The sequence below is a fragment of the Taeniopygia guttata genome, chromosome 5 (genome assembly GCF_048771995.1).
Source record: "Taeniopygia guttata chromosome 5, bTaeGut7.mat, whole genome shotgun sequence".
In the NCBI taxonomy this organism is placed as follows: domain Eukaryota; kingdom Metazoa; phylum Chordata; class Aves; order Passeriformes; family Estrildidae; genus Taeniopygia; species Taeniopygia guttata.
This window is the reverse complement of record NC_133030.1, coordinates 43,420,996-43,443,822: the sequence shown is the minus strand read 5'-3', so window position 1 is coordinate 43,443,822 and position 22,827 is coordinate 43,420,996. Positions and strand designations below refer to the sequence as shown.

The 22,827-nt window shown below is 39.5% G+C and overlaps 2 protein-coding genes across 2 annotated transcripts; one reads left to right on the top strand and one right to left on the bottom strand.

Annotated features, from left to right (window-relative positions):
- The first annotated feature begins 779 nt into the window (after positions 1–779).
- SNW1 (SNW domain containing 1) lies at positions 780–18,868 on the top strand. Its single transcript, XM_002200542.6, has 14 exons — positions 780–909; positions 1,916–2,069; positions 4,430–4,591; positions 10,021–10,116; positions 10,206–10,312; positions 11,144–11,248; positions 11,342–11,411; positions 12,187–12,252; positions 13,499–13,615; positions 13,968–14,109; positions 15,815–15,911; positions 16,739–16,856; positions 17,863–18,026; positions 18,103–18,868. The coding sequence occupies exons 1-14, from the start codon at positions 896–898 to the stop codon at positions 18,305–18,307; spliced, it is 1,617 nt and encodes a 538-aa protein (XP_002200578.1). The 5' UTR covers positions 780–895; the 3' UTR covers positions 18,308–18,868.
- Positions 18,801–22,824, bottom strand: SLIRP (SRA stem-loop interacting RNA binding protein). The gene is made up of 4 exons (XM_072930299.1): positions 22,684–22,824; positions 22,478–22,536; positions 20,704–20,811; positions 18,801–18,925 (listed from the first exon to the last, which is right to left on the bottom strand). Exons 1-4 carry the CDS (start codon positions 22,775–22,777, stop codon positions 18,866–18,868), a joined length of 321 nt encoding a protein of 106 aa, XP_072786400.1. The 5' UTR covers positions 22,778–22,824; the 3' UTR covers positions 18,801–18,865.
- Between the last annotated feature and the right edge of the window lie 3 nt (positions 22,825–22,827).

The window sequence follows — 22,827 nt, the reverse complement described above, 5'->3', positions numbered from 1 at the left end:
TTCAGATTAGGAGATGATAGGGCAGACAGAATGACTAGAGGGCTGCAAGACAGTTACTCTGTCTTCTTGTATTCCTGCCTCTTACGGTGTGATTTTTAAAATCTCTGATAGACCATGTTTGTTTCTTTAGTCATTCTACCCATTTTTTCCCTGTCTGGCTTCCGTTTCTCTTCTAGATGAACCATGCCTGGCTCAGTGGGACTCTTCTGCCTTTGATTCACTAGAGGTGACACAACAATAGCGACTTATTACTGTCTTTGGTTATATATGGTGCTATATATTGCCACTTTAAATCAAATAGTTTATAGCTTTACATTAGTTCCCATGTATTACAACTCCCTGAGAAATATTGTTCCATATTCCAAATTTTAATTGTATTCTAAAGAGTGCATCTCTTGATTTGATTTAAAGAACTCCTATGTTATAGATGCTCATTTAACATAGACAGCACAACTCCTTTTTAATGCAGAAATTCTTCTCTTTTCAATCAATATTTTTACACCACTTTCAGTCTCTTTTCTTTCCTTCACTCCCATATCCCAGTTCAACGATTTCTAAGCAGCAGGTATATCATAATAAATTTTATTCTGATCTACTTGCTCTATATTTTATGCTTTTTACTTGGACATATTCAGCTGTATGAACTGTGAAGTTACTGAGCTTGGAGACTGTGTGAATAGTGCCGGGGAGCGGAATAGGACGGCTGAAGAAATAAACGGGGACACCGCAAAACTACACCTCCCAGGATGCCTTGCGGCCTACCGCGTGCGCCGCCGCGCCGCGCGTGCCCTCACGAAGACTACAACTCCCAGGGCACACTGCGGCTACCGCGCATGTGCAGGTGTCGCTGTCTCCCTGCTCCTCGGCTGCCTGGCGGACGGCCTGCGCGGACAAGATGGCGCTCACCAGGTGGGTCGGGCGGGCCCGCTCGGGCCGTGAGGGCGCTGCGGTTCCCCCGGCCGGGCCGGGGATTCCCCGCCGCGCTGCGGGGCTCCGCCGACGGGAGCGGCCGCGGCTAGGGAGTGCGCGGAGGGGCCGCAGCCTCTCCTGGGCAGTGGGCCCGCCGGCCGGGCCGCGGCCGCAGAGAGTGCGGCGAAGGCCGGTCGGGCCGGGGGAGCCTGGGGGTTTGGCCCTGGTCAGGGCTCTGCTTCTTTCGCCTGTTCACTGCGGGTAGAAGGAGCTCCTCCGCCTCGGTTGGGTCCGTGGGGTTTTGTCGAGGTTTCTTCACCGTCGGAGAGGGCGAGCGGTCTTTGTTACGATTTGTAGTGTCTCTCGCAGGGCATGGGAGTGCAGTTCCGGTGGCTGCCCCGGAATCCCGAGTTTCTCTGGATACTTTCTTAGTAAATGCACAAAAGGGCTGTGTAGACAAGAAGAGATGAAAAAGGGGAAGTGAAGAAATTGGGGTTCGACTTACCCTTGGCAGGAGGTGTCAGGGGTAGAGAAGAGAGGTCGTTGTCAGATCTGTCTGTGGATGTTTGCCTTGAGAGAAAGGAAGAACGAATCACTGGGACTAGAGACACTGGAACATAATATTTCTTTCTTATTCATAGTAGGGTAAAGAATACCAGTGATATGTGGCATTCCTGTTGGAAAATGGGCATTGCCACTCTTCTATTCAAGAAAGATGTGAATGTGTGTGAATTTAGCATTTGTTTTTGTAGGAATCTTTCAGAATGCTGAGAAAGCACACATTGCAACTGTAATATCCGAAGTTACTGAATCTTAGAAATTGCCCTCACATTTATGAGTGCAACGCTCAAGTTTCATATATTGTTTCTTAACCTATAGAATTATTGTTGAGAAAGTATTAACTTAGCAAGAAGTTCAGTCAAGCATAGTTGAGTGTCTGTGAGTGAAGTTACCAGAATTAACTTTTTATGTCATTCTCTTTTGGTTGCTGTCCATGGGTGTCCAGTTTTTTGCCAGCTCCAACCCAGCTGTCCCAAGATCAGCTAGAACTAGAAGAAAGAGCAAGAGCTCAGAGATCCAGGCAGGCTGCTCTGGTCTCCTCGAGAAGGGAACCTCCCCCATACGGTTACCGGAAAGGATGGATACCTCGTGCACTAGAGGTAAATATTTAAATTGATACAGTAGTAATGTGTCTGTTAAAAGGGAGGAAAAAAAAAAATCTGGAGTAGAAATAAGCTCTAAGCACCTTGAATGTTGCTGAGAATTGTGCAAAGCCTTACAATGTGCATCATCCATACTGCTTGATAAACCTTTGTGTTGGGAGAGGTTCTAATCTACTGGATTCCTTAAAGCATTTGGTGGTAAACAGGATGGTCTGTGTCTACCTCTGTTCCAAGATTGTTGTTTTGGAATGTGGAAATACATCGGTAGCCCTTTGGATTTACAGTCTGTGAACACAAGGTTTCCCTGAGAAAAACATCCATATTGTTCCTCTGTTAGTGTTAAATACACATTCTGGATTACAGCTGAAATAAGTGAATGTGTGTGTATCAGAGACAAGATGTTCTCTGTGTGTGTTCTGTTCAAAAAGATACCTGCTATTGGGGGACAAAATTATTACAGTTGGAAGGAAATAAAAAAATAACCAAATATTTGTTGTTTAAGTATGTTATTGGCTAAAAGATTTTGGACAATTTTGTGTGTTCTTAGTTGTAACCCTTGCCAGTTTAATGTAATCTAAACTGGAACTGCTAAAGGTAGAACGAAAATACAGATGTGATCTGATTATAAAACAGTTTTAGTACAGTCTCTCACTGTGAGCCAGAAAAAACTTGCAGTTTGAAGTGATCCTTGACAATAACTTCTGAGACCTGTTCTGATGAGTCACAAGCCAATGCTATTGGAACAAGCAAGCTGTTGAAGTTTTATTACAGTAGTTTATGTATGATCCTATGTTGTTTCCAAATACCATAATTTCATCAGCTTGTAATAATGTTGCCCTCATTTATGTTTGAGTGCCATTTTTATAAATCCAACACTGTTCTGTGGTGGTCCATGTACTTCAGATAGTAGTTCCAGTGGTTCACGGGAAGAAAACGTTCTTATGTGGGTTCAGCATTTCATCATATGCTGCATATGTAAGATGTCAAAAATTATACTTCCATTATACCCAGTGAAGGTTTCCCTTCCTACACTGTTGAGTACTAAAGCTAGTATTTTAGTGCTTATTCTTTCTTAATGTTAATAAAGAAATTTTTTAAGAAGCCAGATGCTGAAGGTTTGCAAAGACTTTCCAGCACCACTTGGCCACAAATTAATGCACATCCCAAAAAGCCTGTTAAGGGCTCCTTTCGGCTTCATAAACAAGTGCAAATTGCAGTAAATGCTTTCAAAGCATAACCTTTGTCCAGTGACCCTGGACTGCCATTGCTGTACTTTATACGTTAAGAGTTACACAAAGAAAAAAATTTTTAAAATTGAAGAATGACTGAATTTAGTTCTGGCTAATACTTTAACAACTAATTGTTGAATATGGGACATCCAGTGGAAAACTTCAGATAGTGGAAACTGTTTAAAGGAGCATTTGCAGATGGGATAAGCACACTGTCCTTGTTTGGTAGTGTTCTGCTTGGTCATTTCCAGTCTCAGTCCACTCCATCCTAGTGGTGGTAACTACTTGGTCACATGGTGAGCATGGAGGGAGATTGATCTGCTCAAGGCACCCATTTGTATTTTTTAATAGTTTTGTTACCAGATTCCACGTTAGCCATGCCATTGCAACAGAGAAAGGATAGATGCTCATGCTGCTTTAAGCAAATGCTTCCTCCAAAGTGTTCCATTTGAAACTGCAGCCTGAAGTTGTTTTATGAATGGTACCACTGCATCTTCTGTGGTACTGAGGGTGATCTGGTTTTAGAAGTCTTTTAGTTATCTGTTTATGAAATGCTTTTACACCAACACATTGTAGGAGAGAGGAATAAACTGTAAGAATGTTGGGATGTTGGGTGCTGGCCCAATTTTCAGTGTATTTACACATCAAAGTAAGGGAATGTTTGACACATGCAACATCGTAAAGCTATGAGCTACAGGCTTTGAAAAGAACGGAATGTTTTTTTTATCTTCATTGTGGTGTGAAAAGCAACAAATAACCAGTAGAAGTCATTGTAAAAATGCTGCTCTTGTAATTTTAGTATCCACAGTTGCTTTATTTCAGAAGGTCAATTTTTGAAGTTATAATTAATAACTGATATGAAAATTAAATACTTAATTTTGTGTTGTCTGTAGCATAGTATTGCCTGCACATTCTAGTCAGTAATATCTATTCCTACTTTATGCAGGGAATAATTACTGCAAGATATCTTTCCGTTTCAGTGTCTTTTAATAATTGTAAGTTCTCTCATTAAATGCTCTCTTACCAGTGAAATAAAGTTACTGGAACATTCTTACCAAATTAATTTTGCTCTTCATTCCATTTAGCAATTTTGTCTTTTGGACATTCACTACTTTTTGTTTTCTGTAGGATTTTGGAGATGGGGGTGCTTTCCCAGAAATTCACGTGGCCCAATACCCATTAGATATGGGCCGGAAGAAGAAAATGTCCAATGCTTTGGCTGTTCAGGTGGATGCAGAAGGAAAAATAAAATACGATGCAATTGCTCGACAAGGACAGTCAAAGGACAAGGTAATGTTTCTCCCAATAAGTCAGCTGGCATGTATACTTGGAAAAGTTGTATATACACATTGCATATACTTGAACTCATTGGTCTGTCATTGGCCACATTGATTGTGTCCTCTTTTCTTATTTAAGAATTAAAATAATGTCAGACAGAAACTGTGATCTTCTCTGTTATGCAATTAAAAGATAAGGCAAAAATGGGGAAAATCTCTACACATAACTTACCTGATGGCTTAGCAGTTTACATTTTCCAGTGAAAGTAAGAAACTGAAAACAGTTTTGTGGCCTCGTTTTAGTGTGTAGTAAGAGGGGACAAAAAAAAATGGACAGAAAACACAGGTCAGCCTTTAGGATACTGCACCTTGTGTCTTACTGATCCAATATTTGACACCGCTGGTTGTTTTCAGTAGTTTTGGTGCTCTGTTTTTGCTATTGTTTTTTAATTGCAGCAGCAAATATTGCCAGTGGTTATACTGCAAAAGTTTTGTGCTGAGTTCAGAGAGAGCAAGATTCTCATGGAGTTTTTTAGGGGGAACTTCAACTCCCTCTATCCAGTAGCCTTTCTTAAACCAAGAGATTACACTTGAGGTCCTAAGTAGTTTTGAGGCGATCAGGTTCTTGGGTCTCTTAAGTCTGCTTTAAGGAGTATTTACACCTGCCTTTTCAAGTATAACCAGATTATGTAGACTTTAATTCTCTAAAGCAGGTGTTGGGGGTTGGAAAACTTCTGAGGCCTGACAAAGTGTGTGACCAGCTGCTTCTTCCAGCAAGCATCTTCTGTAAAGAAAGTCTAAACAGTGTTAACTACAAAGAGTGTTTTAGCTAATAGATATGAATAGTTGTTGTCAAAATAATTTGACTTCTTGGGCTTTAAATTAGGGTGCCTTGAAAGCTTATGATTATGTAATATGCCCCATGTCTTACTACATTTGAGGAAGGGAGGAAACCAAAATACAAACTTTACCTGTCAATCAAAAAAATAGGCTGGGCATTCTAAGAACGTCAGGGAAAATACTTTTAACAGATAAATTTATTGTTTTAAATAAATTTTACAGCCAGTAGGATTTTATATTTAATTAATACTCTGAGTGTCAAAGCATCGCATCTTGTGTATCCTCATCCTATGCCTCATATGTTACTGCAGTACCTTTGAAAAAGATGGACTGCATACTGTCATGTGGAAGAAAGTAGTTAGACTTCACAAGCAGTGGCAATATTTTTATTGAGGGGACTTTTCTTGAAGTTCCATCAGGCTTTATCTAATGCCTGGAATTATTTTTCAAGAGGAAGGTGTTAAAATAAAAATTCTGTTAAAATTAATTTTTACTAAATATTTGATACTTCATGCTAAATAGAAGTGTTACTTTGTTGAAAGCATACAAAATAATTTCAAGCTGATAATTAGACAAGAAGTAATCATACCAATTTTGGGTCTTATTATTTAAAGTTAGGAAAATGCTTCTTAACAGGTATAGTTAAATTTAAGCTCTTAACGTTTGTCATATTTGATTCATGAAGATCTGTACTTTCATTAACTTTCCATATGGTGTCTATAATGAAGGCAGTAATATTCTTTCTCATTCACCAAGATGGAAGAGATATGGGACTTTTCTAAAACTAGGCTCTGTAGAACTGTAGAGTTAGGGTTTCCTAAATCCTGAGCGCTGCCTTCTGTGTCAGGTTGATCTTGATTGCATCCAGCTGGACGTAAAAGCTGAGAGTAAAGATGAAGTATTCTGATTCAAAGGGGAGTAAAACTGAGGGAAGATTAGATCACAGATTCATAGAATGGTTTGGGTTGGGACACCCTCTGCTAGACCAGGTTGGTCAGAGCCTCATTTATTCTGGCCTTGAACATTTCCAGGGATGGGCTATCCGTAGCTTCTCTGGGCAGCCTCTTCCAGTGCTTCACCACCCTCATAGTAAAGAATTTCTTCCTAATCCTGATCTAAACCTGCCTTCCTGCAGCTTAAAGCCCTTCCCCCTTGTCATGGCCTTGTAAGAAGTCCTTCTGCAGCTTGTAGGTTCCTTTAGGTACTGGAAGGCTGCTGTAAGGTCTCTCTGGAGCCTTCTCTTCTCCAGGCTGAAACACTACAAACTCTTTCAGCCCATCTTCATAGAAGAGGTGCTACAACCCTGTGGTCAACTTAGTGGCCTCTTCTGGACTCATTCCAACAGGTCAAGGTTGTCTTTGTGTTTGGGGCCTCAGAGCTGGATGCAGGACACCAGCTCGGGTCTCACCAGAGCAAAGTAGAGGGGCAGAATCACCTCCCTCAGTCTGTTGGCCACACTGCTTTTGATGTAGCTCAGGATAAAATTGACTTTCTGTGCTGCAACAGGTATTTTAAACAATTTCACTGGAAACAGCAGAACTACTATTGCTAGATTTGATTTGCTTTGCAGGAGGAAGTATTGGCAGAGATGTCATAGGAAATAGTTCTTCAGTGATCTGTGTTGAGTTGAATATTTTCTCTTTAAGAGCTTCTGATAGTACAGTGTCAGTAGGATTAGATACAGAAGTTTCATTTTCCAGAGAGCTGCAGCCATAATTCAATTCATTAAGTTTCTTCAATCTTAATATTTAGAGCTAAAAGAAAGAGATACTTAGCAGCCTGCCAGAAATGAGATGGAGTTTATGAACCTATTGTAGGAGCTACTTGTTTGGTCTGAGTTAGGAAGCAAATTCTGTTCTTGCTACAGCTTATGGATTTATTTGAAGCTGAATTTAGTATTCTGCCTTCCTGTAGAAGCAGCAGTTCCATCACCCAGCCCCTATCTCTAGATGACTTGTCAGCAGTTTCTGCTGTTGTAGTGGTTCATCTCCCGTGCATCTGTTCTCTTATGTATTTAAAAAATAGTGGCTTCAGAGAATTTTCCTTGAAAAATACTGACATCAATGTGATAGTCTGACAAGCTTCCTGTTTGGGTTTGGCAGAAAGTCTGCTAGACATGAAATGCTGGATAAGGTTGACAGGCCTGGGTGCATGACCTCATGGATCTGTGGATGGAGTTCCATCTGGTTGTCGAGATGAAGGATTTCTAGCCCAGCTGTGTGGTTAGTTCTTGTGCCACTGTAAATTATTTCAATACTTTCTCTACTTACATTACTAAAAGCCAGGCTAAAATAATGCATCAGTAATTATGTGTTTTGATGAGACTGGTGCTGTCTCTTTATTAGGAAAATAAGAACATGTAATTACATCCTGTGTTTTAATGAAGACAGAACAAAGAGTGAAATCAAGGAATGGAACTGTTAGATCTTTTACTTTTTTCCAGCAAGAATAACTTTATATGCTGGCATTAGATTTCTTCTTCATGGCCCGAGGCTGTGGCTTATTTGTTAGAGGAGAAAAAAACAATAATGAAGCTTATTTACAGGTTTTATTCTCAAGATTGTCGATTCAATCAAAGCATTTACAAGAGATTAGTTGCATTGTTGAAGGAAGTCCTGTCACAGGTATGGGACAGGTCAAAAGAACATGAATCTAACTCAAATAATCAAAAGAGTTACTCACAACTTATTTGCCTTTGTGGCAGAGTTTGGTTTGAGAGTTTGTTACCAGCTTGTTTTCTGGGGTGTGTACTGTACCAGGCTTACAACCAGGTCATCTTAATGACTTCTTAAAGTTTATATGCTTCATATGGAGAAACCATTCTTGACAAGGAAGGCATTCATGCTGCATTGCTTGATAGTAAATTCTTGATTTACTTATAAAATTGATGAGCAGTGTACAGGGCTGGTTGAAATATACAGAGCAAAAGATGTTGAGAATTTCTGTGTAGCAAATGAAGAAATTTCTATTAAGATACTTGCTTCTGTTAAGTACCTTATGAGACTCTGAGTGTGGTTGATGTCTAAATCCTGCCATGCGGTACAGTATCTTAGCCAGTTAGGTAATATTATTCTCTTTCTGATTGTAGTGGCATGCAGATTTCTAATTGCTGCCTGTTAAGGCTGCCCCAGACAGGGAATTGTGCAATTATAGCAAAACTTGAGGTTTTTCTTTCTGCCTAGAAGAAGATTCTGCTCTTCAGTAGCAATCAGAGTGATTGCTCAGGCTCATCCTTCCTTTCAAATTTTGTAGATTGAAAAATGGTAGCGGATGGGCACAGCACAATATCAAACAATCCCAGTCTCTTCTTTAGCTTAGATGAATGTAATATCTCAACATTACTCATAAAACAAGAGAAATGTCTGGAAAAACAACAAAAAGAAATGTAAATTCTTTATCTGCTTCTTTTTATCACTTCAGAGAAGGGCTACAATTAAAACCTGCAACTGTATCAAGTTTTTGATGGCAACAGAAATATTTGTATTTTCAGAATAGTTTATATTATATATTTCTTGCATAATAAAGCAGCTTGCCGTTTCCATGCAGCACTTCAGAGTTTAAATAGTTCATATAGATCATTTGTACCTCAATGTAAAGTCGTTTTTATATCGCTCTTGGACCACCACAAGGAGTAGCTTCTTTAATTTTCTTTCTTTTGTCTTTTGGGATGCTCTAAAGCTCTTTCAGCATACTTTGTTTTTCTTATTCTTCTTCAGCAAGACACTTGGACTTGTGAGTTAATTACCTTAGAGGTTCATTTCTCTTCAGATGTCCTTCATTCAAGATCTGAGAAGCTAGAATATTACTGATACTAATTCAAATGATTAAAATTTTAGGTGTGAAGGCTGAGAAGCAGAAAATGGCTCACATGTGGTTAATTAATGGTGAGACTAAAGGTTAATTTTGTAGTTGGACATGTACTGTATAATGAACTTGAAATAATAGTTCTTGACTTCTAACTCTTTGAACTAAAACTTCCTATTTTATTGGCTACAAGTGAAGCATTAATGTAATACAATACATTTTTCTGTAAAGCCGTCTAATAGTGTTCTTTCCCAGTATTTAAAATTGGGACTTAGAGCTGCCAGGAGCTAGCTGCATGTTGTGTGAAAACTCAAGTACTTATATAAGGGAAAGTGTCAAGACCAGATTTCTCAAGTTTTTTGTTTTTTTTTTTTCCCAAGAAAACAGTAAACCTAATGAAAATACAGATTGTGGAAAATACTTGTATCAAATTCTTGAGTAATCCTTGAAAACAGAAGTAAAAATGTGCGGGGTTTTATCAGTTTGGGGTCCCTAAAAAATGAAAATACTAGGAATGGGAAGCAGAAAACTGCTGTCTAATGCCAGCTCTGAAAGCAACTTATACAGTTATATTTAATCAGATTGCTTTGTTTCTTCGATTACTCCATCTGTAAAATGGGGTCCAGAGTATATATGTAAACAGGTCTTCTAATTGAACAATATGTAATTGAAATCCATTTATAGTTGTATAGTAATGTTAATTAGTACCCAAAGTATAGTCTAAACCTGAAACATTTTCTTTGATATATGTGCATTTATTCCTGTTCACCAGCACTAGTAGAATCTAATGTCTTCCAGGTTATTTACAGCAAGTACACAGATCTTGTGCCAAAAGAGGTCATGAATGTGGATGATCCCGAACTGCAAAGACCAGATGAGGAGGCAATTAGAGAGGTATTGTATGCACTGATGTGCCTATTTAGCAGTGGTATGCTTTATGCCTTGCAATGGGATGAGATGTACACTGTGGTTTTATTCTTCAGATAACAGAGAAGACAAGAGCAGCCTTGGAGAAATCAGTCTCCCAAAAAGTTGCAGCAGCCATGCCAGTTCGAGCTGCTGACAAACTAGCTCCTGCACAGTACATTCGGTATGTAGTGCTGTTTGTGTAAAATGGTGTGATCAACGAAATGGATTAAAATTGACATATTTGTTGAATTTTTGAGAACAGAAATTCCTCTTGAATTTTATTCTTCTGTAAGGAATATGAAACTGGCTTCTACATTTTGAATTAACCCACTAATGATCACCTAGTTTGAAGTGTGTAGAAATATGTCTTTAACATGTCATGAGTTATGGAACTTTGGAGGGGTTATTATTTTAGCAAAAAACCACAGATTTGCTAGGGGTCACTATTAATGATGCTGCCCTGAAATCAAAGTATTTACTGCAAGTTTCAAGCCACAACAAGACATGCAATAAAGTTTTTCCTTCACAGAAAATGAGTAGTTGGAAACAATTCGAATTATGAGGAGGCTGACATTTATTTATGATGATTTTCAGTTTCAAACATGGAAAAATTTCATGGCAGGGTTAGACTTTGCTTGAAGTCAATTCTGAAAAAAGGTATGTGAAGAGGTTCTTAATGAAGAGTAAGAAGGTGCCAGGGCTTCACAGATGTAGGCTGGGAGTATTGTAACAAGCTATGTGTACTGTACTGGTTTTTCTTGTATTTCAGAATCTAGATTGAAACAGGAGAATATAGCCCTGAAGAGAAGTTACATTCTCTCTGGTGTAACTGAGTCTGCACTCAGTGCAGTATCATCTGTGCAGTTACCTGCTGCTGACATTCACAGTGGGGTAGTCTTAAACTATTGTGGATGAAACAAAACTACAGCTAGAGCAGTGAACTGAGTGAAAATGGAGGTGGGAAAGGAATATCTATCTGTGTGCAGAGAGCTGAGCACTCTGTTTTGTTCAGGTACACACCATCTCAGCAAGGAGTTGCATTCAACTCTGGAGCAAAACAGAGAGTTATTCGGATGGTGGAAATGCAGAAGGACCCTATGGAGCCTCCGAGATTCAAGTAAGTACTCACAGCTTGTTCATGGCAAATAGAAGATTCTGAAGTGTATTTCCGTGCAACATGCTGATTGTAATTGTTTTCTTAATTGCTCAGAATTAACAAGAAAATTCCACGAGGACCACCATCTCCTCCAGCACCTGTAATGCACTCTCCAAGTAGAAAGGTATGAAATGCCATAGCTGTTCTTAGTTTTGAATGCTTAGGTGGGTCCACAAAGTCTTTTTCGATCTAGTTAATGTCTCTGTACCTTCTCATTACTGATCTTTTGATCTGAAGGGATAAACTTGGTGCCCAGTGCAGTCTTTTTGGGTTTTTTTTTCCATTTGGACAGTTCTGAAAGTAGCTGACTTTTCATTTATCTTGTCAAAGGTTGAGTGGATGTCTCATATATTTTCTTCAGGGATGCATTGCTGAATTTGTTCATGGCATGAATGAGTTGACAAAGGCTTTAGCATGGGTACTCTTATGTTGCTTTTAGACAAGAATGTTAAGATAATCCTTAATAACACTGACTTGTGTCATTAAGGATTAGCTCCTTCTGAGAGATGAGTGTAGTGGTGGTTCATCAGTTTGGTACAACTGGAATAGCTGCTAAATGTGTGGATGTTAACAAGCTGGCTGTGAGTTAAGACCTGTGTGATGAAAGCTTAAGAGGATGCTGAAGAGCTGTCAGGACTTTATTCAGTGCTGGCAAAGATACAGTGCAAAAATAAATCTCATGGCAGAGGGTTTGGAACTAGCTGATCTCTAAGGTCCATTCCAATCAAACCATTTCTTGATTCTGTAATCTTACGGCTGCTAAGAAGAGCTGGGGTTCTGTTGTTGGTTCTGTTCTACTCTAACTTATTTCAATAGTTTCATAGCTGCCTTTGAGAAAGAAAACAGTATTTCCTTTGACTATAAATCTGAAGATGACTTTGCTTATTCTCTTAAATCAGATGACTGTGAAAGAGCAGCAAGAGTGGAAAATTCCTCCATGCATTTCAAACTGGAAAAATGCAAAGGTAATTAAGTTGTCATAAATTAATTTTTCTAATGTTGCACCCTGATGGGAAACTTAAGTAACTGATTTAAGCTTGAATAATACTGATGTTAAACATCTAGGATTAGGTAAACTGGCTGATTCCTGCATGGAAAACACATAACGATACAGTTCATTTTTCTTCAGTTTGGTATATAAAGGTTGTCCAATTGAGAAGTATAGAACTGAGAGCAAATATGTTATGTTGCTTCATGGCTGAGATTATAAATTTTGAGAGGAAAAATTTATATTATTTAAAATCCTCATAATGGTGCAGTCCAGAGACAAAATCGTTTAAGGTCGCAAATTACAGCCATCTAAACTGAAAAAGAGGAAACTATCAGAGACCCAGGCATGTTTCTTTTTAATACTGTAGTCCATATTTCCGGAAAGTTTCCCTTGTTGCATTCTTTCATTAATTAATTTTTATCAGTGGTTAGCTAGCTATTTTTGTTCCGTGTTTGAATAGGTATGTCCTGTCCCTTTGATTTTTATCAGTTATTAAGTTTATATTCCTAAAGAGGGGAGAGTTTATTTGCTGCAGTAACTGGTCTGATCATTCTGAAATGTTGAAACTTGTCCTGAGACAGCCTTTTCAAATGGAGGAAGGAAAAGCTGTATGTTTGGATGTCACTTTTTTTCCCTACCCCAACACAGCTGTCTAACTGGGACTGACTGATTAGGAGATCAAATTTTAGGTTACAGATGCTAAAACCAAAGCAAAAATTTTGTAGAGCTCACTAAAAAAGTCTTCAAGTGTAATCTATAAATAATTTTGAGTTTCAGCTTTGGAAAACAAAATTGGCATTTAGTGTGTCTTACTTTTGCTGGCTGCCTTGTCCTTTACTTTCTCATTTTGAATCAGCTAATCTCTTAACAGGTATGGAAACAGTTTAGGTAAAACAGCTTAGACACTGGAGAAGTTTTTATCTGTAGTTCTTAACACAAAGCAAAAAGTGGACCTTATAATTTGAAAACTGCCTTTTGTCCTAAGATGAGCCTTGAAGGAAAGCTGTGATTTGGATTTGGTGGGCAGGTGGAATTGGAGTGATGCTTTGTATTACCTGGCAAGAATTTGAAGTACATATGAAAAGGAGATCCATTGAGGCATAATAATGATGGGCTGTGAATTTTTTATGTGTTTTGGTTTTTTTGCACAACAAATACAATAATGCTTGTTAGAACAAATACTGTTTTTGTGATTAACTGCCTCTCTGTTTCCACTGTAGGGTTACACCATTCCATTAGATAAACGTCTGGCTGCAGATGGCAGAGGATTGCAGACTGTCCATATTAATGAAAACTTTGCCAAACTTGCTGAGGCGCTCTATATTGCTGACAGAAAGGTCAGGTAGTTCTTCACACTGTTTTGTTTCATATAGTTTTGCCATCTTTCTATGCTAATTTCCTTCAGAAAATCAGCTGTGAATAGGCTATAGCTTTTTTATTTGTCCTGCTTCTTTACTAACGTAAGACTTAAGGCCTTATCCCCAATCTCTCTGAATCATGGGCTCAGTGGGTTAAGTTAATGGAAGTCATGGGTCTTGTCTCTCAGCTCTAACTGCTGTGGCTGATGGGCTTTAAGCTTCCTAATTTTGGCTTCATTTCTGTCCTGTTTACTGGCTAACTCCATGACAGATCTGTGTGTATCCCAGGTGCTACGCTTTCTGTATTTTTAACCGTGTCTTTTTTGTGCAGGCTCGTGAGGCAGTAGAGATGCGTGCCCAGGTGGAGAGGAAGATGGCTCAGAAAGAAAAAGAGAAACACGAGGAAAAGCTCCGAGAAATGGCTCAGAAAGCCAGGGAGAGAAGAGCAGGGATCAAAACCCATGTTGAAAAAGGTACATTTCTTAGATGCTATGGCTTTTTTTAATACTCTGAAGTGTGGGTTTGGAGCAATAATCTAAGAACTTAAAATATCTAAATACCAGCTGAAATTTTTAAGTATGACATCAGTTTGTGTCTTTATTGATTAATTCACTAGCTGGTTTGATGGGATGCAGGTTTGAACGTCACATTAGTATGTTGGTGTATACAGGCTTAAGACACTGAGAATTTTGAAGTTAATAATGCATCTGTGCAAGTGATGGCTTTCATGGACAGTTCTAAATTAATTTTTTAAGCTTATTGCAGATGAAGGGCAGATTTGTCTAGAAGAACTAAACCATCTCTAAGTTATCAAAGGTGATTAATGCAATATTCTGGCTCTTGCACTGTTGTAACTGATCTTGCAGAGTTGCAATTTTGTTGGCAAGCAGGCCCCAAAAAATCCTGCTGCCAACCTAATTAAATTGTCTCCATTGTGATAAGACTTCTGTTCTGATTGAAATTACACGTCAAAGATCAAGATGATTGTCAAACCATGACAATCTTAGAGAACTTAGAGAGCAGTTACGATCTCTTCAGAAGATGGAGGGATATGGTCATATAATGCCAAATCCGGCAGCTGGGATGTACTAACCTCCTACCAACAGGCTGGGGGCTGTCCAGCTGAAGGGCCACTCTGTTGGAAAGGACCCAGGAGTTGTGGTAGACAATATGCTGAATATAAGCCAGCACTGTGCCCTGGCAATAGTAATGCTAAGGGCATACAAAGCTGCATCTGCAGAAATGCAGCCAAAAAGTCAAGGGAAGTAATAATTTCCTTTTATTGGCCACCTGTTAGACTTCATCTGGAGTACTTTGTGCGGTTATGGGCCTCCAGGTACAAGGAAGACATTGATGAATGGGAGTCAGTTCAGTGAAAGGGCATCAGAATGATCATGGGGGTCGAGTAACGGCCTGTTCAGGAGATGCTGAGAGAATAAGGCTTGTTCTGCTAGGAGGTGATGTGCCATTGGGGCCAGATAATGGCAAGATTACCCAGAAGATCATATCACAGTGGTCCCTAAATTATTATCAGAGCACTTCACCAAGTTGCACGGTGGTCGAATGAGACAGTGGTCAAGACCTGAAGCAGGAGGATTCAACTATGTGTCAGAGGAAAAATTTACACCATGAGGACAAACAGCAGTGAAACAGGTTGCCTGGGAAATCTGTCAGTCTCTATCCTTGCAGGTTTTCCTCACCTGAGTGGGAAAAAGCTTTGACCAGCTTGGTTTGAATTCAGCATTCATAGCAGGTTTTGAATTAGACTCCCTTCCAACCTGAATGGTTTTCTGATACTGCATCACATAATGTTCTTCAAAACACTTAAATCCCTCCATGTTTCAATGATACTTTTATGCTTAGAATTATGATATAATTTGTAAATGGTTTAGGATATTAATTCCTAGACAGACAATTATTCTAAGCTCTTGAAAGATGGAAAAATATAGTTGTTAGGATGTTTGCTTTGACTTACCAAGAACAGTCACTTGTTTGGGGCATAAGAAAGCTGTGGTGTTCATGTATGCAGTTTATTTAAACTGTAACATTTTAAATAGTGCCAAGGGTCACTACTCTTCTGTAGAATAATACTGAATTGAATTACTATGCCAATGTCTATGGCATAATTAATTCAAACTTCAATTATTTGTCTATAATGAGCAATCTTTATTTGTTCAGAGGATGGCGAAGCTAGAGAAAGAGATGAAATCAGACATGACAGGCGCAAAGAGAGACAGCATGACAGAAACCTTTCCCGGGCAGCTCCAGATAAAAGGTGAGTCACAAAAAAAAGCTGGTTTGTTCCTGTAGTGGCACTGGCTTCCCCACTAGGGAACTGACTACTGGGCTTTCCTTTTTTGATATAAGTGCCTAAGTTATATTTTCTGGAGATAGTCACTGGTATGAAGCACAGTTTGTTCATTGCATGAAAAGGCATTACTGTGTTAAAATACTGTAGTACTTTTTTCAAAATGTAGAATTTTCCACATGAATGGGAAAGAGGAGTGTACTGTGTTGTTTTGGGTGGGTTTTTCTTCAGTGGGACTTCAGGTTTAATGTTTTATGTTCAGGTTAACTAACATGTTGACAGCAAAGATTGAAACCTGAATCTTCTAATTTTGGTGAGACCAGAATTACCAATAGTGGCTTTGTTTCTTGAAGCTATTCATTTTAAGTAAGCTTAGATTTATGAAGGTAGCCTGAAGTATCTTATTAGCTGAAGCCACTGAGATTTCTGAGTGCAAATGGTTTCTGGATGCTTAAAATCTCTAGTATGTTGAAATTTGATTGCTCGGCCTTTCCAGAATATAACTACACTAATTCTTGCAAAAAATAAATATGACATTTTAGACCAAGTCAGCTTGATGTGAATTGCAGATAGTAGAAAGCAAATTTAAATGTCATGCCCAGCTGAACATAACTTTTCCAAATGTTTCCTTTGCCAGGAGACAAATTCTAAATGTTACCTAGTAAGGAAGAACAACAGTCAAAATCTGGCTCCTGAGGCAAATCATTAGCGAGGAATACAGGATCGGGTTGCAATTGAGCATGTCAACAAGTATGGTTTACTGACCTCATAAAACTTTCAAATTTTTAATTCAGGTCAAAGCTGCAAAGAAATGAGAACAGAGATATTAGTGAAGTTATTGCCCTGGGGGTACCAAACCCCAGGCCATCCAATGAAATCCAGTATGACCAGAGGCTGTTCAACCAGAGCAAGGTAAAATACCTTTTCACAGCTGTGCAGCTTTCTGTGAGAACATGCTCATCCTTCCTTTGTGGGTACAGACAAAATACTAAAGAGAGGCTGTGTTGGTTGGTGTGGATACATTCAGAAAAAAAATCTTTACATAAGTGTTTGGGAAACTATTGATTTCCTTTATCCAGAGCCTATGCAAAAAAAAAAAAAAAAAAAGAAGTATGTAGCTGGATTAAAGTGTTTTTGTTGTGATTTTTCTCACTGGGGAGTGGGGAGAAAAACTATTTTGCCTTCAAGCTGCAGTGACCTCATTTTCTTCTCTTGGAACAAATGTACTGACTGAATAGGAAATCTGCTTTCAGAGAGAAGCAAGTAAATACTTTCTATTCCCATTACTGCTTGTGTTAATACTTCTGAAGATACAAAAAGTTAACAGCAACATTTATTTTCCCTGAATTGGATACTATTCAGAGATGACAAAATAGATTTGGCTTCAGCAAATCCCTCAATAGACCTGCAGTTTGTCAATCACTCTTCTTCATGTCTCCAATGAAAGACTTACAGGCAAGGAGGGAAAGCTGATGAACCAAAAATGAACAAGCAGATACTTATACTTTCAGAGTTTACATAAGCCTCTGTGTGATTTGGATCAGTCAGCTTAAATAGTGTTTTCCAGAAATTCTGAATAACACACATTTCTGTATGGTTGTACTTAGCTATTACAGACAGCTGTACTTGTAGGGCAGACTGAAATGATCCATTATTCTGAAATGCGGATGGCCTGTAATCCTTCCTGTTGCTATCTGGAAAAGTGGGACTGAGGCTTGTAATGTGATATTCTCTGGACTGAATCCCAGACCCAGACCCACTCATATCCTCATTAAGTGCTTGGACTCATTTGAAATCAATCATAAATCACACCATGTCATCTTTGTGTAACTGTGTAACATCATCAGTGTATTTTGTTGATAAAATAAGTTAGCTGACCTTTTGTCGATTAACTTATAATGTCATGCTGTTCTCACAGGGTATGGACAGTGGCTTTGCTGGAGGAGAGGATGAAATTTATAATGTTTATGACCAGCCTTGGAGAAGTGGCAAGGATATGGCCCAAAACATCTACAGGCCAAGTAAAAATCTGGATAAGGACATGTATGGTGATGATCTAGAGGCTCGAATAAAGACCAACAGGTAAGGACATAAATTTAAGAAATATTCTTAATTAATACTTTGAAGATAGTCAATTGAGTATCATCTTCTCCTGCAGGTTTGTTCCTGACAAAGAGTTTTCTAACTCGGATCGTAACACCAGAGGCAGGGGCAGAGATGGACCAGTTCAGTTTGAGGAGGATCCATTTGGTTTGGACAAGTTTCTGGAAGAAGCTAAGCAACATGGTGGTTCTAAACGGCCATCAGACAGCAGCCGCCCTAAGGAACATGAGCATGAGAGCAAGAAGAGGAGGAAGGACTGAATGCCTCTGCTCCTTGAGAGGTAGGGAAATGGACTGCAAGCTTGGACTTCATGCAAAAGGATTTTTAATATTAGGTGTACAGGAGGATGGCGTTGTATCACAGCAGTTCACAACTCTGGCCGTGCGGATATGTACACGCACTAACTTTTCTATATAGGACAGCTACCCAAGGAGAGAGAAGACATGGAGACCACTTTGAAACATTTCATAAGGGAATGAATTATTCTTTAGTAAGTTCTCTGACTTTGCTGATTCTCCATTGCCCAGCATCTCAGGGTAAGAATGTAGCCCCCTTCCTACAGCTTTAGTTTTTTTGTAGGTAGCTGAAGCTTTGACTTGATCTGTTAGGAGCTTTCCTGCTGTATATAATGATCGTCTTATGCTGTAACAGATGCTGGGGTGTTAATAATTCAGTGTTTTAGTGTGGCTATACAGTTTATTTGAACAAGGAGGGGAAACAGCTGGATTCTGTTTTAAAACAAGTACTCAGTCATAGTTTCTCAGTAATCTTTATTTTAGTTTCTTTACATTTAGTGAAATAAAGCCTCCTTCCACCACTCACTCACTTTGAGTCTTTCTTTGACTGCGTCTTCTACGGATCTGCTGTTTGACAGCGAGCTGAAAACAATGGAAATTACTGAAATTAGCTAGGCAAGAAAGTTTGTTATTTTTCATTCTGATTACTGAGAACATTGATACATAAAGCAGAAGATGCATTTATAACTGATTCATTTTCATAAGCCCCAAACCAGGGCTTTCCTGACAGGAAAGTTGAATATATATCCACAGCAATTGCTAGTAGGTTGTACCAGCAAAATGCATCTTAAAAGCTTGTGCTTTCAACTGGAAATAATAAAAAGTAACTGTCTAAACCTAACCTAGAAAAAAGTGGGGAAAGTGCTCATGTATTCTAGAGAAGCCTGCATTTTTAAAAGAAATTAAAGTAACTACTGCTTGTCTTCTGTTTTTTATTTCACTATAAAGAAGCCTCTTAGCTTGCACCTTTTGTGGGGATACAGTCTTTGAAGCCTAGGTAGTTAAGTGCATGTGGCTATCCTTACATCTTCAAGAACAAAAAGCAGCAAAAATTTCCAGGAAATCTGCACTAAATATGATGCTATTTCTAGTACCTAATTTGATAATTGCATACAGGTAACATCCTAGTTGAGCACAATTTATGAAGGACCAGCCTACTGCCAATCTAATCACAGTTTAAGAAGTCTTAATTTCTGCTCCCATTTTTGTACCACATTTGGAATTTGCAAGTTGGTTCTTCTTGGGAATAAGTACTGAAGTAGCCACAACCAATGATGACTTAGGCGGTAATATGAACCAAACCATGGCAAGGAAAATACCACAATCAAAATACTGCATTGCTGAAGTCTCTCATTAATTCCTTTTACTATCTCCTAGCATTTAAAGTCTCAAAATAAGAAATTAGTTATTGAAAGGATATTGAAGAATTCTAATAAATTAATCAAAGGCTTGAACTGATTGAGCAACAGGCAGGCTGGTGTATCAGACACATGGTTTCACTCTCTACTACGCCATCTGAGTTGTTTTATCAGCTGAAGCACATGTAAATCTGTAAGAAAATCCCCTATTTAGGGAACATACCAGATGTGTGTTTCCAATTATTTTGATATGAGAGCTGTTAATAAAATGGCTTTTGGCAGCCATTGACTCACTGTTCTTTATTCCTTTGTATCAACACCAGTGTACACTAAATGTTGGGAAAGCGGTGAGATGGCTTTGCTGTGTTTCTGTGCTGAGGTGAAGCTGGAAGATAGAGTTGTCTGGCTCTAGCTAACCAGTCAAGGACAGACACTTCTGTATGTGTACTAGACCATTACACTGTCTCGATGCCATACATTAATGCACTGAGACTGCCAAAGTGTTGTATTTTTTCCTTTACTAACATTTAAAATGTTAAAGATGGAGAGAAAAAGACCCTACTCTACAGTGATTTTAGAGTTGTCTTGAACACATGAAAGCAAGCAGCTGATTTCTCCTGTATGAAATGACAGCTGGAGAAAATAGAAATTTCACTGAAGTTCGAAGCTTAGCATAATTTTTTTTATCATGTTCCCCCTGCCACTCAACATCCAAATCAGATGTTGGAACCCACCTGTAGAAACCTGCATTACAAACTGCAAACAAGTTGCACAGCAAATCCCAACCAATTTTACTGCATTCACATTATTTCAGCATAGCAGGAGTTTTTGGTCTCTTGAGTGTGATCTCTCTCATATCTCTATGATCTTGACCCCTAACAACTCAAGTTGAGAGGGGGGAATAAACAGAAGTGGTAATGATTTAAAAAACATTAAAAGCACGCTGAGTGACAAAATTCTTAACCACCCTTTGAAAGAATAATAAAGGAACTGGCACATTACCTTGGAACCTTCAAGAATGTGGAACTCCTTCTGTAACACATTCTGAACTTCTTCTGGAGTTGAGAATTTAATCCAGCAATAACGTCTGTGAAAGCCTGTATCTCTGTCCTAATTACCAGATAAAAAAATAAAATGCAATTACTACAGGAAATATTCACATAGGCAGTTAAAAACTTTCTACAGATACTGAATTTAACAATTCAGAAATTATCAGAGGAATTGGCACACCTGCTGTTTCAGAAGCCTTTTTTACGCTAAGACCTTTGCTGTTGGTGACAGCGTGGGGGGTCTAGCAAAGGCTGTTCTACATCCCTTTCAATTTGAATCTAGCAATAATAAAAAAAAAATCACAATCTTAAGATATAGCTGAAGCCTGGAATACTGTGTAGACAGTAGTTTCAAACTGCAGTATTTATCTACAAATATTCCAGTCACAACAGAACTGACATTTTAGTGGCCACAGTACTTGAACAACATTCAGCAAGATAAAGCAGCTGCTTAAGAGACTATGAAAGCGGAGTGTCATATGGAATGACACTGAAAAGAAAAACATTTCATTATTTTTAAAATAAAACATTATTTTTAGAAATAATTTGCCAGTCAGAAAAGACAGTTCTCAATAAACAGGTGATAATGAGGAAAAGCCACGTGTATCCAAGTGCCTTCTGTCCCTACTCTGATCCCACTCAGAGTTCACAACAGCTAAGACACTCTCACCATCAGGCATAACTGGCAACACTTCCAAACCACCTACAAGGTACTGCCTGGTTTCAGTATCACAGTGATGTCTAAATTAGGATGTCCTACACTGGTGATTTTTATACCTCTGCGTTTTAAGCATTAATGAAACTCCTCAAGTAATCACTGAATCTAAACGTACACATGTGCATCACTTAAATCAGTAATGGAGGTGGGTTTGTGGTAAGCTACCAGACTTTGTAACAGAGTAAGGCAGTCTGACCTGAGCTTGAGGAAAAACATGACAGGCAGGGCACCTAAGCTTCAAGTGTTCAAAACAACCAGCCTGTTTCAAACTTTTTCCATTGCCAAACTAATCCTCAACAGAGTAAACCCATCAGCTCACTAACCTGAAGTTCACTACACACTGAGCTTAATTTAACAGTATTACTTCAAGTGGAGTAACAAGCAGACAGAACCTTTACATTTAGATCAATGGCCTACAAATGAACATTTTTTCTGACTGTTTAAAAAAGTGCACTAGATACTACAATCCCTGATCTAGACACTCGGAAGATAAACAGCCTAAACGGCAGGCACTGGCAGCACCCTGCAGAGGTTATGGGTTTTGTGTTAGCCCTGCACTCTGGATGGGGTCTGAATCCACAGCAGGAAAAGATGGTAGATTCATATCCACATCTTTAGTTTTTGGCCAGTGAAACCAGGCACACAAAAATTTTATTCTCTATTAGAAGAATAGCAACACGATGATAGAGAAGCTCAAAGCACTTAGATTAATTATTCAGAATGGCAGCATCAACAGGATGTGAAGGATGTACTTTGTAAAGCTCTTTGAAAGCCAATGGAAACCACTAAGCTTCAGTAAGGCCAAACGCTGGCAGACAAGTGGTGGCGCTCCTGGAAGAAGGAGCTAAGTGCAGAAGGCGCTGAAAACCTCACTAGAGTTCAAGATGAGCTCCAAGGAAACGGGGAACCTGCTTCGGGGCAAAGCCTCAGCCGCAGGAGCAGCCAGCGGCTCTTCCTCGCTTCACCGAGAAGACACGAAGTGCGGCCCGGAGGACGCGCGGGTACTCACGAAAGGCAGCTGGCACCTCTGCACCAACCCGAACTGGGAGAAGTACTCCTTCAGCTCCTCTGTGGGAAAATGCAGCAGGTTACCCGGGCCCGGCGCCGCCACGCCGCCCTGGCCCGACCCCGGCCTGTGCCGGCACACGCGGCGGGGCCGCTCAACGCCGCCAGTCCCAGCAGCGGCGAGGGATGGGAGGGGGGACGCAGACTCACTGCTCGACACCGTCCAGGGAACCTCAGCCACGAAGATGTCGAAGAGCCGCCGGGAGCGGCGCCCCACCGCCCGCACCGCACTGGCCGCCGCCATGTCAGGACTGCGCTGAGGGGGAGGGACGGAAGGAGGGCGGGGCGGCCCCG

Bases quoted from the DNA above. Each gene is read 5' to 3' on its own strand.
- SNW1 (XM_002200542.6), top strand. The intron at 4,592-10,020 runs GTAATGTTTCTC...AATGTCTTCCAG, and splicing joins AAGGACAGTCAAAGGACAAG to GTTATTTACAGCAAGTACAC. The intron at 16,857-17,862 runs GTAAAATACCTT...CTGTTCTCACAG, and splicing joins GGCTGTTCAACCAGAGCAAG to GGTATGGACAGTGGCTTTGC.
- SLIRP (XM_072930299.1), bottom strand. From the start codon at position 22,777: ATGGCGGCGGCCAGTGCGGTGCGGGCGGTGGGGCGCCGCTCCCGGCGG. The intron at 22,537-22,683 runs GTGAGTCTGCGT...ATTTTCCCACAG, and splicing joins TCCCTGGACGGTGTCGAGCA to AGGAGCTGAAGGAGTACTTC. The intron at 18,926-20,703 runs GTAATGTGCCAG...CATTGTTTTCAG, and splicing joins ACATTCTTGAAGGTTCCAAG to CTCGCTGTCAAACAGCAGAT.